The sequence below is a fragment of the Anomaloglossus baeobatrachus genome, chromosome 2, assembly GCF_048569485.1.
Source record: "Anomaloglossus baeobatrachus isolate aAnoBae1 chromosome 2, aAnoBae1.hap1, whole genome shotgun sequence".
Lineage (NCBI taxonomy): Eukaryota > Metazoa > Chordata > Amphibia > Anura > Aromobatidae > Anomaloglossus > Anomaloglossus baeobatrachus.
The window spans coordinates 479,435,701-479,450,086 of record NC_134354.1 but is presented as its reverse complement, the minus strand read 5'-3'; the positions used below and the strand labels follow the sequence as shown (position 1 = coordinate 479,450,086).

At 44.3% G+C, this 14,386-nt stretch overlaps 1 protein-coding gene across 2 annotated transcripts in view; it reads left to right on the top strand.

Moving 5' to 3' along the window:
- The window catches only part of AFF3 (ALF transcription elongation factor 3), a 731,240-nt gene that overhangs the window by 611,134 nt on the left and 105,720 nt on the right, over window positions 1-14,386 (top strand). For both annotated transcript variants that reach the window (XM_075336411.1, XM_075336412.1), the window contains exon 8: window positions 10,366-10,528. In XM_075336411.1, the coding sequence (XP_075192526.1) occupies window positions 10,366-10,528 (163 nt within the window). The remainder of the gene's footprint in view (window positions 1-10,365; window positions 10,529-14,386) is intronic.

Here is a 14,386-nt window from a genome sequence, read left to right as displayed (position 1 = left end):
AAACCCTGCCACGGCACCTTAAGTTAAAATATAAATGTGATGCCTCCTTATTGAAAGTCCGTGACATTGATGTTATACATGGTGTTATCAGGGGTGGCAATCTACAAAAGAGATTTGTCCAATGCGAGGCCAAGTGGATTGCCACCCTTGATACCCTCTTCACAAAAGGTTTAAATGAAGCTCTTAGTTTTGTTTCTTTTTTTATGAAGTGTTACCATTCTCTCAAACTCGGATTTTAATTGTGTGTTTTTTTATTATTATTTTGTGTGACTCCTACCCCTGATGAAGCGACGGCCACGGTGGCTACCTTATATTACTAATGCGAAACGTACGTAGGGTTTTGTGATCCGGTGGTGGCTGCGCTTGATTCCCTTAAGGCCTAAGGCCATGGGTATGTATCTTTGATCAATTGTTCCTGTGCTTGGGTGGACACATGACGATTTAACCTTGTCTATTATTGTTCCTATGGGCTCTGAATACAAATAAGCACTTGTTGCTGTTAACAGATTCTCTATATTCATTATATGCCCAGCAGGAGTTTTCATATGTATTTCTTGATTCATTTGCTGTCACTTTTGGTCGCATTTTTAACATGAGTTTGTCTTTATCACTGTCTATGTTTCAATAAAATATAGTTCTGTATTTGGCACCATATACTCCTGATTCTCCTGTTTTTGTTTATATATACGAGTGATTTTGCGCCTCACTGTTTTTTTTCTTATAACATGGAACTACCAGTGTAATCTAATAATATGGCTATTTTGGGTATTTGTTTCTTACTAATCTGAGAGCAGCATAAGGTAAGGGCAGAGATCCTGATTCCAGTAATTTTTCACTTACTGGGCTGGTTAATGTAGTTTTGATAAAATCACTGATTCATTAGCAGTAGATTATCATTAGAGGATCACTTGGCCTCCTGCCAGATAGTCCAGCATATTCATGAACTCTGTATAACTGCTAGATCTGCAGCAGAGACAACATTGATTTTATCAAAGTGACGGCAAACAGCTCAGTAAGTGACACATCGCTGCAATCAGGGTCTCTGTCTCTACTTTATTCTTCTCTGGTTGTAGCAAAAACTTGGTGACAGATTCTCTTTAACCCCTAGTACTGTGCCTGCTTAGTGCACAACACCATTAGCTGCACTACCCTGCGGGGGCTACCAGACCAAGGTTATAAACCCATATTGACGTTTTTACAGTTGGAGGTGTCGGGTATCTCTACCCCCCCAGTTCATTTATTATGCAATAAACGTGATAGAGGAATACCTCTTTAACCCCTTCAGCCCCAAGCCTATTTTGACCCTAAAGACCAGGCCATTTTTTGCAATTCTGACCAGTGTCACTTTATGAGGTTATAACTCTGGAACGCTTCAGCGGATCCCGGTGATTCTGAGATTGTTTTTTCGTGACATATTGGGCTTTATGTTAGTGGTAAATTTAGGCCGATATTTTTTGCATTTATTTGTGAAAAAAACGGAAATTTCGCGAAAATTTTGAAAATTTTGTAATTTTCAAACTTTGAATTTTTATGCTCTAAAACCAACGAGACATATGACACAAAATAATTAATAAATAACATTTCCCACATGTCTACTTTACATCAGAACAATTTTGGGAAAAAAAAAAATTAAGGAAGTTATAGGGGTTCAAAGTTTATGAGCAATTTCTCATTTTTACAACAAAATTTACAAAGCCACTTTTTTTAGGGACCACATCACATTTGAAGCGATTTTGAAGGGTCTACATGACACAGAACACCCAAAAGTGACACCATTCCAAAAATGGCACCCCTCAGGCTACTCAAAACCACATTCAAGAAGGTTATTAACCCTTCAGGTGCTTCACAGTAACTAAAGCAATGTGGAAGGAAAAAATGAACATTTTACTTTTTGCAACAAAAATGTTAATTTAGCCTCAAATATTGCATATTCACAAGGGTAGCAGGATTAATTGAACCCCCAAAATTTGTTGGGCAATTTCTACTGAACACGCAGATACCTTATATGTGGCGAAAAACCACTGTTTGGGCGCACGGCAGGACTCGGAAGGGAAGGAGCGCCATTTGACTTTTTGAACAGAAAATTAGCTGGAATCGTTAGCCGCACCATGTTGCGTTTGGAGAGCCCCTGAGGTGCCGAAACAGTGGAGCTCCCCCATATGTGACCCCATTTTGGAAACTAGACCCCTCATGGAATTTATCTAGATGTTTATTGAGCACTTTGAGCCTCTGGGGGCTTCACAAAAGTTAATAGAGTTGAGCTGTGAAAATAAAAAAAAAATTTTTTACCACAAAATTGTTACTTCAACCAGGTAGCTTTTTTTTTCACAAGGGTATCAGGAAAAATTGCACCATAAAATGTATTGTACAATTTCTCCTGAGTACACAGACACCTCATATGTGGTGGAAATAAAATGTTTGGGCGCACAGCAGGGCTCGGAAGGCAAGGAGCGTCAGTTGACGTTTCAAACGCAAAATTGTCTGGGATAATTAGCGTATTCCATGTTGCGTTTGGAGACCCCCTGAGGTGCCGACACAGTGGAGCTCCCCCACATGTGACCCCATTTTGGAAACTAGACCCCTCATGGAATTTATCTAGATGTTTATTGAGCACTTTGAGCCTCTGGGGGCTTCACAAACGTTAGTAGAGTTGAGCCGTGAAAATAAAAAAAATTTTTTTTACCACAAAATTGTTACTTCAACCAGGTAGCTTTTTTTTCACAAGGGTATCAGGAGAAATTGCACCATAAAATGTATTGTGCAATTTCTCCTGAGTACGCAGATACCTCATATGTGGTGGAACTCAAATGTTTGGGCGCACAGCAGGGCTCGGAAGGCAAGGAGCGTCATTTGACGTTTCAAACGCAAAATTGTCTGGGATAATTAGCGTATTCCATGCTGTTTGGAGACCCCCTGAGGTGCCGAATCAGTGGAGCTCCCCCACATGTGACCCCATTTTGGAAACTAGACCCTCATGGCATAGAAAAAAAAAAACAGCGGCAGATGGGGGGGCGGCAGATGGGGCGGCAGCAGATGGGGGGGCAGCGGCATATAAAGGGAGCATCTGTGCTTGTGAGACGGCGGCTGGGATAGGGTGGGGGCGGATGGGAGAGGGCGCAGTGGATGCAGGAGCGGCAGAGGATGGGGGGAGTGGGGGTGGGGGGGATGGGTGGGAAGGGGAGTGGGAGGTGAGATTGGGGATAGTTACCCTACAGGATGGATCTAGGCAGCTGGATCACAGGAGATGAAGGAGGCAGCAGATCGGGGAGGGTGAGAGGTGGGGGAGGGAGCGCAGCGCAGATCACGGAGGAGACAGGTGAGCAGAGCACAGATCACGGAGGAGACAGGTGAGCAGAGCACAGATCACGGGGGTGAGAGGTGAGGGAGAGCGGACAGCAGATCACGGGGGTGACAGGTGATGGAGCACAGATCACGGGGGTGACAGGTGAGGGAGCACAGATCACAGGGTGACAGGTGAGGGAGCACAGATCACGGGGGTGAGAGGTGAGAGAGCGCAGATCACGGGGGAGACAGGTGAGCAGAGCGCAGATCACGGGGGTGAGAGGTGGAGGGAGAGTGGACAGCAGATCACGGGGGTGACAGGTGAGGGAGCACAGATCACGGGGGTGACAGGTGAGGGAGCACAGTTCACGGGGTGACAGGTGAGGGAGCACAGATCACGGGGGTGACAGGTGAGGGAGCACAGATCACGGGGTGACAGGTGAGGGAGCACAGATCACGGGGGTGAGAGGTGAGAGAGCGCAGATCACGGGGGAGACAGATGAGCAGAGCGCAGATCATGGGGGTGAGAGGTGGAGGGAGAGTGGACAGCAGATCACGGGGGTGACAGGTGAGGGAGCACAGATCACGGGGGTGACAGGTGAGGGAGCACACATCACGGCGGTGACAGGGGAGGGAGCACAGATAACGGGGGTGACAGGTAAGGGAGCACACATCACGGGGGTGACAGGTGAGGGAGCGCACATCACGGGGGTGACAGGTGAGGGAGCACAGATCACGGGGGTGACAGGTGAGGGAGCACAGATCACGGGGGTGACAGGGGAGGGAGCACACATCACGGCGGTGACAGGGGAGGGAGCACACATCACGGCGGTGACAGGGGAGGGAGCGCACATTACGGCGGTGACAGGGGAGGGAGCACACATCACGGGGGTGACAGGGGAGGGAGGACACATCATGGCGGTGACAGGTGTGGGAGCACACATCACGGCGGTGACAGGGGAGGGAGCGCACATCACGGCGGTGACAGGGGAGGGAGCGCACATCACGGCGGTGACAGGGGAGGGAGCACACATCACGGGGGTGACAGGGGAGGGAGGACACATCATGGCGGTGACAGGTGTGGGAGCACACATCACGGCGGTGACAGGGGAGGGGGCGGGTAGCTGACCACGGGGGTGAGAGGTGGGGGGAGCGTGCAGCACATCACGTAGGGGAGGGGGCGAGCAGCACATCACGGAGGGGAGGGGGCGAGCAGCACATCACGGAGGGGAGGGGGCGAGCACCGATCACGAGGAGGAGGGGCCGGGCAGCAGATCGGAGGGAACGGTGGCACTATGACAGATGGAGGAGGACAGGGATCGTGCAGCACATCACGGAGGGGAGGGGGCGGGCACCGATCACGAGGGGGAGGGGCTGGGCAGCAGATCGGAGGGAGCGGTGGCACTATGACAGATGGAGGAGGACAGGGATTGTGCAGCACATCACGGAGGTGAGGGGCCAGGCAACGATCACGAGGGGTGAGGGGCCGGGCAGCAGATTGGGGGGAGCGGTGGCACTGTGGTAAATGGAGGGCGGCGGCGGCAGCGGATCGGGAGGTGTGGGGGTGAGTGTGCGGGCAGGAGATCGGGGAGACAGGTGGCAGATCGCGGAGGGCAGCGGCGGCGGATCGGGACGCTTTTCGCCGGTTTCATACAGTGCAATGGCAGCGCGGCAACTTCCGGGTCCCATGCTCCGGTCTCATAACAGCATGGGACCGGAGCTTGTCGCCCTGCCATTGCACTGTGTACACTCACTGTGCTCAGTGTGCTGGCATGCTGCAGGGACGACAAGTGAAGCTGATGGGGGCGGTCACCGGCAACAGGTCCACTGTGATTGGAGAAATCGGTCACAAGGCCGATCTCTCCAATCAGAGCTACTGGAGCTGGGGGAGGGTGATCTAGTGAGGTCACCCAGCTCCAGCCAATGGCCAGTGCTACAGCTGCACTGGCCAGGGCTGGATTTCAATGTTTCAGTCATTTTAAATGGCTGGAACATTACAGTGGCTGTGATTGGTTGAGCGGCGTTCGTCAGCCAATCACAGCCTCCGTAGGTCCGGGGAGGAGGCACCACCCCTCCTAAGGTCAGGAACAGGTCCCCTCCTTCCCGAATCTGCGGTTTATGTTAACATATTGCAGTCACCGGAGGCTCCGGTGCCGCGATTCCGCCATGACGGAAAGATCCGTCCTTGGTCGTTAAGGCCCAGGGCACAAGGACGGATCTTTCCGTCCATGGTCGTGAAGGGGTTAAATAGTGGTCTTTTACAAGTTGTACTCAAGTCAAGTATGTTCTCAGTCTGTGAAAAATAAAAGATGACTTTGGGGTTCTGGAGTTTATATGTCCACCTTGTGCTAGCAGCCATTTCCAGTATTCTACCACCTTGCAAAAATATACTGGATAACTGCTTGACCATTAAATAAGCCCTAATATATGTGATATAAGAGGTCACCAAATACAATTATGATATACGCTACTGCTGCACCTATTGTACTGTACCTATAACATGAAATAAGTGTGTTGTACATTCATGTAATATGTCTTTGGTCTAGATTGAATTCCATCTAAAATGACTTGTATCCTGCTCTGTAACCTGCTGAAAGCGAGCACTCAGGTTTCCTGTCACATTCCACATGGTCTCTAATGTACTCATTTGTGTGCTCCGAATTCCTGTGCAAGTGATGAATCTGGAGTATTTATGCAGACCCTGCTTTTACCACACCGCAGGTGGTATGCAGATTTCTGAACGCGCCTTACATGAATATTTTTATAAGGGGTGCAAAAAGATATTCAGTAGCAGAAAAGTGTGAATCTACATTTTTCACTTTCTTGAATTATTTTTTTAACCCCTTCATGCTCATAATAGTCAAGGTACTTTTATTTTAAGCGCAAAGTACTGTACCTATTATGGCTCATATATCAATTCTTTGTAAAGGAGTCACGCTGTGGATTCTTATTTATTCTGTGAAGCTATGATATTTATATAATAGTTAGGTCGCTCACCCTCCGCTATAAACAGATGAAGTGAATGATTTATAGAATCCTCAAACATAACATTCACTCTGTGACATCAATAAGATCCATGTCTGTAATAAATGCCTATATACCAAAGAGACATTATATTGAAGTAATCTTAAAATAACACAGGACTGAGGAATTCTTGAATATTGCTTACTTTCCTGGCATTTCTATGTATAAATACATGTGTGGTCAATACGGAGGGTGAGCACATGACTTATTCTTTCCAAAGATCACACAAAGGACCAGGAGGTATTCATTACCTGTGTGTCAAGCTGCCACCAGGGGGAGCCGGAGCTCTGCAGCAGAAGACACTACACGGAGCAACAAGAACCAGGAAGTAGATACACAATGTGTGCTCGTACACTGCCTCACAGCACAGCTGGGGAGCAGAGCTGCGGGGCGTACGAGGAATGGTCAGGCAGGCCAGGTCAAGCACAGTACGGGCAGAAGGAGGACCAGAGGAAAGAGCAGAAGCGGAGTCGAGGTCAGGCCGAGGTCAGTACCAGAGGAAGCAACCGACTGGGGAGGTAGGAGAGGGGACAGAGGAACGGGGGGACGACTAGGGGATGGAACACGGACAGGGCACTGGGTCACAGGCACAGATGGATCAGGATAACACTTACAGGACCAGCAATCACAGGCAAAGCAGAGCTAAGCTTATAGCCGGCGCTTGGTCACTGGAGATGTCAGTTTTTAAAGCATCCAAACTCCAGAAGTGAGGCCCGGGAGAAGGCTCCGCCCCTAGCCATGTGGACAGGGAGGCGGAACCGTGACACTGTGGAGGAAAGGTGATTCAGACAGCTAAATAGGAAAGGGTTCTTTACAGTTAAAGCAGCCAGACTATGGATTGACCTGCCACAAGATGAAGTAATGGCAGATACTATAACAGCTTTAGGCTGGATGATTTCCTCAGTACAGCTAACATTGTCAATTATACATAATCTATTGATAGCCAATAGATAACTGACGCAGAAAGGATGAACTTGATGGACCTATGTCTTTTTTACTATGTAACTCTGTAATATATGTGTATGCAGAGAAGAAATATTATCTGAAGTAACATTTCATCATGCCAAAGTAATCTTTAGTTTCAGCCTAAGCTACAAAAACAATTTTATTACTATGTAATATTATAGTACAGTATATTATTAATAATCAGTTAGTACATACAATTAGTCTAGTTCAGATAGCAATTATAAAATATTCCAACTCCTTTAAGAATAGAGATTTGTCTATTAAAATGATTTGGAATGACATTCTAACAAGCCGTATAAGCCCTGCCAGCTCTTGGTGCCACGTAGACCTCTTTGAGAGCTTGCCAGATAGTCACAAAGTCATAACGTTTTATAGCTTAATAGATGAAACCATAAAGTATCGAAATTAAAAGACTTTGGGGAAGCTGTTTCCATGTCCTCCAATGGCAGGTGAACAGCCTCCTTATAGATATTTAATACATTACATTTTATATCTTGTACACAATTTTCCATGATATATCCCCATTAAAACTGATTAAAACCAATGCATACTGGAAAATAGTAGAATCAGCCAGTCCAGGATAAAATAACGCACCGTCCTTCATGTCTGAGTTAGGTGAGGACAATGAACCCCCATGTAATGACAAGTTGTTTATGACAATATCAATACAAATGCCATAATATTGGTATAAAGTATTGACCACTTAGTAAGTATATGTAGCACCCCAAAAGCGACATGTTTTTGACAGGATCTTGTTCTATAGGGATGGTATAATTATGAATATCCTCCATTTTTCAGTCCTTAAAGGGAACCAATCACCAGGATTTTCGTATATAACCTAAAGCCAGTGCTGTACTGGCACTATCAGGCTGCTTATCTACATGCCATTAGTGGTTAGCTCGGATGTTTAGGTTTTGAAATCCAAAAAAAGTAAAGTTTATAAAATTATCTGCTTGTTGAGTGGCAGTTGCAATGGAGCATATTATATATTCATAGTTATCCCCTCCCCCTGTTAGAATTAGCATAAGTATTATACAAACGATTCACTTTGTCAGTTGCAGGACCTGTGTGAGGTCATATCCATGTGACCTGATATCCAGCTTTGTTGGCTGAGGCCTCGCCCCTTCTGGTCACATGGGTATGACCTCACACAGGTCCTGCAACTGACAAAGGGAATCGTTTGTATAAAGGTTATGCTAATTCTAACAGGGGGAGTGGATAACTATGAATATATAATATGCTCCATTGCAACTGCCACTCAACAAGCAGCTAATTTTATAAACTTTACTTTTTTGGATTTCAAAACCTAAACATCCAAACTGACCACTAAAGGTATGTAGATAAGCAGCCTGATAGTGCCCGTATAGCACTGGCTTTAGGTTATATACAAAAATCCTGGTGATTGGTTACTTTTAATAAGTGCAAAATAGGCATTGGTTTCAATTTAACCATTATTTAAAAATCCCACATGTCCACCATGATGCATCATAAGGTCAAGGTTTTATCCAATTAAAGAATACTGGTAGATTAAATGTGTTGTTACATTTCTAGTGTATTCTCACCATATCTAACGTCCTCCATTCTGCTGCTGCTTCCATGTTGGATCAGGCCCTGTTTTCTTTTTCCCCCAAATTGCTACTAGAGTCATGAGGTAAGTCTAAACCAGGCATGTTAACCTTATCTGGTCCAAGTGCCATGTTGTCAGGTTAAACCAATCCTAAGGGCCAAAATAGAACCAAAAATGGTGTTACAGCAAGGGCATTCATGACATATCGAAAGGATAATAGGTGTCAGTTTCACATACATCTGTCTGAAGAATGGGCTTTTTTTTGTAAACCAGAGACTCCAGAAAAGACTATGCAAACATGTAGGTATCGTCCTTGTGAGTTGCTGAAACAACTGAGTCTTTCCTTTCTCCCATAATTTACAATGTATCTCATAACACTGACACATTGAGACCTCTGCATCTCATCTTTTGCTTTCTGATATCCTCCATAGAGCTCAGGAAACTATAATTCTGCCAATATATACAGGTCTCACAGGTAGCAACACAGTGCACCTGTAGTACTTACCCATCCTTACTCCCACACTTCTTTTTTCTGCTCAGCATCCAGACACAGACAAGAACGTCAAGGGCCACAGAGAACTGGCTACAAGTTGTGCACTGTTTGGTCTAAACCATGATGTCCCTGTCATTACATTGTTTGGGATGAACAAGTCCCGATGACTATAGTGTAGTGATGAGTGAACACTACCATGCTAGGCTGCTGGGTAATCCTAATGAGCAGTTGGATGCTCGGACGGGCTTGCCACGTATACTGACTATAATGGAAGCCAATGTGGAACTCTATCTTCCAGACAAGTGCTCGAGTTCCCCATTGACTTCCATTACATTCGGTACACGAGTCGAGCCTGAGCATGGTAGTGCTTGTTCATCACTACTTACAGTGCTGTGTCTATATCTGGGCAGGGATAAGGGATTGGAGGAATGCTTTAGACTTTTACGCTTCTAATTCCTCTCCAGTGGTTGATTTGGGGAAGAAGAATAGAAGATATCAATCTGACGGATGGAAGCAGTAGAAGAGTGGACATTGGGAATGGTGACTAAAAATGCATAGTCATATCTAATGTCAGGGGTGGAAAGTTGCTTTAAGTGACTTAATTATGAATATGCATAATGACTATACTGCTTTATTCTGTTATATGGATATGCATAATGAATATACTGCTTTATTATGTTATAATAATGTAAAAGAGTGATTAAGTATTGTTACACCTAATGTACTGACTAGTTCAATGGAATTTCTGCCTTGTGCTTAAGATTTGCATAATCTGAAGTGGTGCTTAGACTATCTGACAACCCTAAAAGATAGTGTTGTAAGTTAGAGTATCCCAAGTATTCAACTGAGATACATAACTGAGCTGCATGCCATAGCACGGTGTTCATATGTCACAGCAATAGTAGAAAGCTGTGTCACCATGTAGCTGTAGCATAAAACAACTTGCGATCTGTCATGCAGTTCCTAACTTTGTAACATACTCTATTTTGAGCAGGAGTTTTTTCTCTTTCTCTCTCCTCTTTGGCACTATTAGTGGTGACGTTCAGAAGTGCAGTAGCAGCGCCTCAGGAGTCTCCATCAAAGGGTCTAGCAGCAGCTCCAGTGAAACTGACACCAGCTCGGAATCCGACTCTGAGAGTGAGAGTAGTTCCAGCGAGAGTGAGAGCAGCAAGCCATCTGCATGTACCAGCCCTGAGGTAAGTTATTCTTCAGAGATTTCTCAGGAAGACCTGGGTCGTCTTTGACACCCAACTACTGGGAATGTTTAATCCTCTAATGTACAGTCTGTTCCTGCAGGTAGTTTACATACATGTAGAATGCATACTTAATTATCCTATAACAAAAGTTTGGTGGCGGAGGGGTTTATGACCAAATTCTCAGACAAAAGTTCAGTGTAAGAGAGTTAATTAAACATATAAAATGTATAATTGCATAGGTTTAAGATTTGTATGTTTATTAGTATATTGTTACCTTCCGAGAGTTAAAAGAAACCTTAAAGTACAACCGTCTGTGACAGAGCAGTGTATTCTTGCTTTGTAGATATTTGTAATTTTGCTTATATGTTACTTCTGTTCCTAAGCTGAGACTTTTTGTTACTGACTACAAGAATTTCAGATCTCTAATTAAAGAACGACAGAAAAGTATTTATGTTCTAGCTTCACCCCTTAAATGTGGTTTTCGGACACTGCTTCTACAGAGTGGGGGCTGGGTTTGGAAGTTTATGCATGTCCGTTTGTACAGGCGGGACTATGAACAGAATATGGATGCATTCCATGTCTGGAGCGGCCTGGGTGACAGCTTTCTATAAACAATCCTCAAAAGCGGCCCCTGAGATGAGACAGAGCTTTAGTGAAGGACACTACCTTATTATTCTGTAGAGATATTCTTATATATGACCGTATTAAACATGGGTTCTCAAGGAAAAAAAAAATTAGCAGTACGTACATACAGCAAGATATTCTATGTTGTAATTCACAGCTATGAATCGCATCACGGAGTTGTGAAAAATGTGTCATCCTCAAGTTATATATATCTTTCTATAACATATTTTTACTCCGATTATGGTTTGGCGTTTTTTTTCATCATTCTCTTACTTTCTCCTAGAGCAGTTCTAATGCTCTAACTTTGCCAATGAGCCAATTAACACCTATAGCCACGCTCCTGGTGATCTGCTGCCAAGGACTGACTTGCTGCATACATAATGCAAGTCACAAAATATTTTCTAATCTTATAATATTTCTAGGATTTGTTTACATTGCATTTTTGGCCTATGTTTAAAGGGTAATTCCCATCACAGGATTGTCAACATCCAAGTGCTGACCACAGGTGGTAACATATATGTTGATCGCAGAGGTTAAACTATAACTGTGGCAGGAGGAGTTAATGAGCAAGGTGCAGAGGGTTAATTTAATAACTTGCTATGGGTCCCTGGATCTTTTACAGTAGTTGGATCTTTAGTTGAATAGAAGCATGCAATAGATGCGTTTTATTGGTATCCAATATACAGTATACATACTTTTATGGAAAATTGTAGCCGCCTATTCTCTTCCATAATATATGACTCCCTTTGACTAATGGAGACCTATTAGAATATGCTAAGTGTGAAAAAAAAAAAGAAAATTTAAAATTATATCATTTTATTCCGAGTGATTTTTGTACACCGTAATTATACTAGCAATGTGAAATGTTATACATGAAAAGTTGTACCAGTGGATAACTTTAAAGATGTTTTCCATATAAATGTATAAGTATAGTAGTGTGCAAAAGTTTTAAGCAGGTGTGGAAAAAATGAGGCAATGTAAGAATGCTTTCAAAATAAAAGTCTTTAGTTTTATTAATTCACAAAATGCAAAGTGAAAGAACGAACAAGTAATCTAAATCAAAGTAATATTTCTTGTGACCGCCTTTTATCTTTAAAACTGCATTAATTCTTCCTGGTGCACTAGTTCACAGTTTTTGAAGGAACATAGCAGGGAGTTTGTTCCAAACATCTTGGAGAACTAACCACAGGTTTTCTGTGGATATAGACTTGTCCAATCCTTCTGTCTCTTCATCTCCAGACAAAGTCTATGTTGAGGTTGGTTAAATAGATAGATAAAACAAGCGCACTGCTCCTATTTTACCTGATGAAAGCAATTCCGCTGAAATGCGTTGTAATAATAGGAGCGCCTAATTAATAAAGTTTAAATAACTAATATCAGCATATATCCTTATTGCGCTATATTAGACCGAAATAACTTTTTCATATGTTGAGGTTAGAGCTCTGTAAGGGCTCACTTCTGGGTTCCTTGCTCTTTTTTTAAATTGATGATAGTTCTAAATTAGGTTGACTATATGTTTTGGGTCATTCACTTGCTGCAGAATAAATTTGGTGACAATCAGGCGCCTCCCTGATAGTGTGATGGGTAGATATAATCGATAAATGTCTGTATTTCTTAGCACTGAGGAAACCAATAAATGGTCAACATTGAGGTCTGTTAGTAGAGTGGTCAGCCAAAGCAACTTGGTGCAGCAAATGAAAAACACATCATGCTTAATTCCCTTTTGAACTCAGAAGCAGTACAATCATCTTCAAACTATCATCAACTCTATAGACCCAGCTGTACACACCTACTCTTCCAAGAAGTCTGGCCTGAAATAGTGTTCATGAAGAATTGCAGCTAAAAATCATACCTTTGACACCAAAAGAAGACCAAGTGACTTAACTATGTATGAAAACAAAGGAACTGAAGTGTAGAATATGTTATTATTATTATTATTATTATTAATAATATAACACCATTGATTCCATGGTGCTGTACAAGAGAAGGGGCTACATACAAAATACAGATATAGGTTACAGTAAACAAATTAACAATGACTGACAGAATGGTACAGCTGGATGAGGACCTTGCCCTTGCAGGCTTACATTGTACAGGATGATGGGGAAGGATACAGTAGGTCGGGGGATTGCAGTAGCTTCAGTGGTATTGAGATGCCAGCATGGTTATTGCAGGCTGTAAGCTTTCTTGAAGACATGAGTTTTCAAGTTTGGTCTGAAGGAATCAAGCGTGGTGGATAATCAAATGTGTCGAGGTATAGAATTCAAAATGATTGGAGATGTTCGGATGAGGAACGAATAATTGTAGAGGAGAGGAGGTGGTCTTGGGAGAACCGAAGATTATCTGAGGGAAGATTTTGGGGGATTAGTTCGGAGATATATGGTGGGGACAGGTAATGAACAGCTTAGTAGGTCAGTGTAAGTAGTTTGAAGTGGATACGTTGGGGAATTGGGAGCCAATGGAGGGATTTGTAGAGGATAAAATTGGGGGAGTAGCAAGGAGAGTGGTGGATTAGTCGGGCAGGAGAGTTAAGGAGTGATTGGAGAGGTGCAGGAGTATTAGCAGGGAGGCCACAGAGGAGGATGTTGCAGTAGTCAACGCAGAAGATGATGAGAGCATTTTAGTAGATTGAGGAAAGGATTGAAGGCTGCTTTACACCAGACAATCTATCGTGCGATAGATCGTCGGGGTCACGGTTTTTGTGCCGCACATCCGGCATCGCTGGCGATGCCGGCCTGTGTGACACCTCCTAGAAACGCAATATCGCTCACAAATCGTGAGTCGTGTACTGGTCGCTAGGTTCCATAATATCGGTTCTGAAATCGGGCGCCGGTTGTTCATCGTTCCCGTGGCATCACACATCGCTCCGTGTGACACCACGGGAGTGATGAACATCGCGTACCTGCCTCCCGCGTCAGCCGCCGGCTCTATGTGGAAGGAAGGAGGTGGGCGGGATGTTTACATCCTGCTCATCTCCGCCCCTCCGCTTCTATTGGCCGGCGGCCGTGTGACGTCGCTGTGACGCCGAACGTCTTTCCCACTCCAGGAAGTGGACGTTCGCCGCCCACAGCGTGGTCGCACGAGAGGTAAGTATGTGTGACGGGGGTTACCGACTTTGTGCGCCACGGGCAGCAATTTGCTCGTGACGCAAAAAGGACGGGGGCGGGTATGATCGATTGTGAAATCGTACAATCGGTCGTACCATGTAAAGCAGCCTTGAGTCTGGATATATTT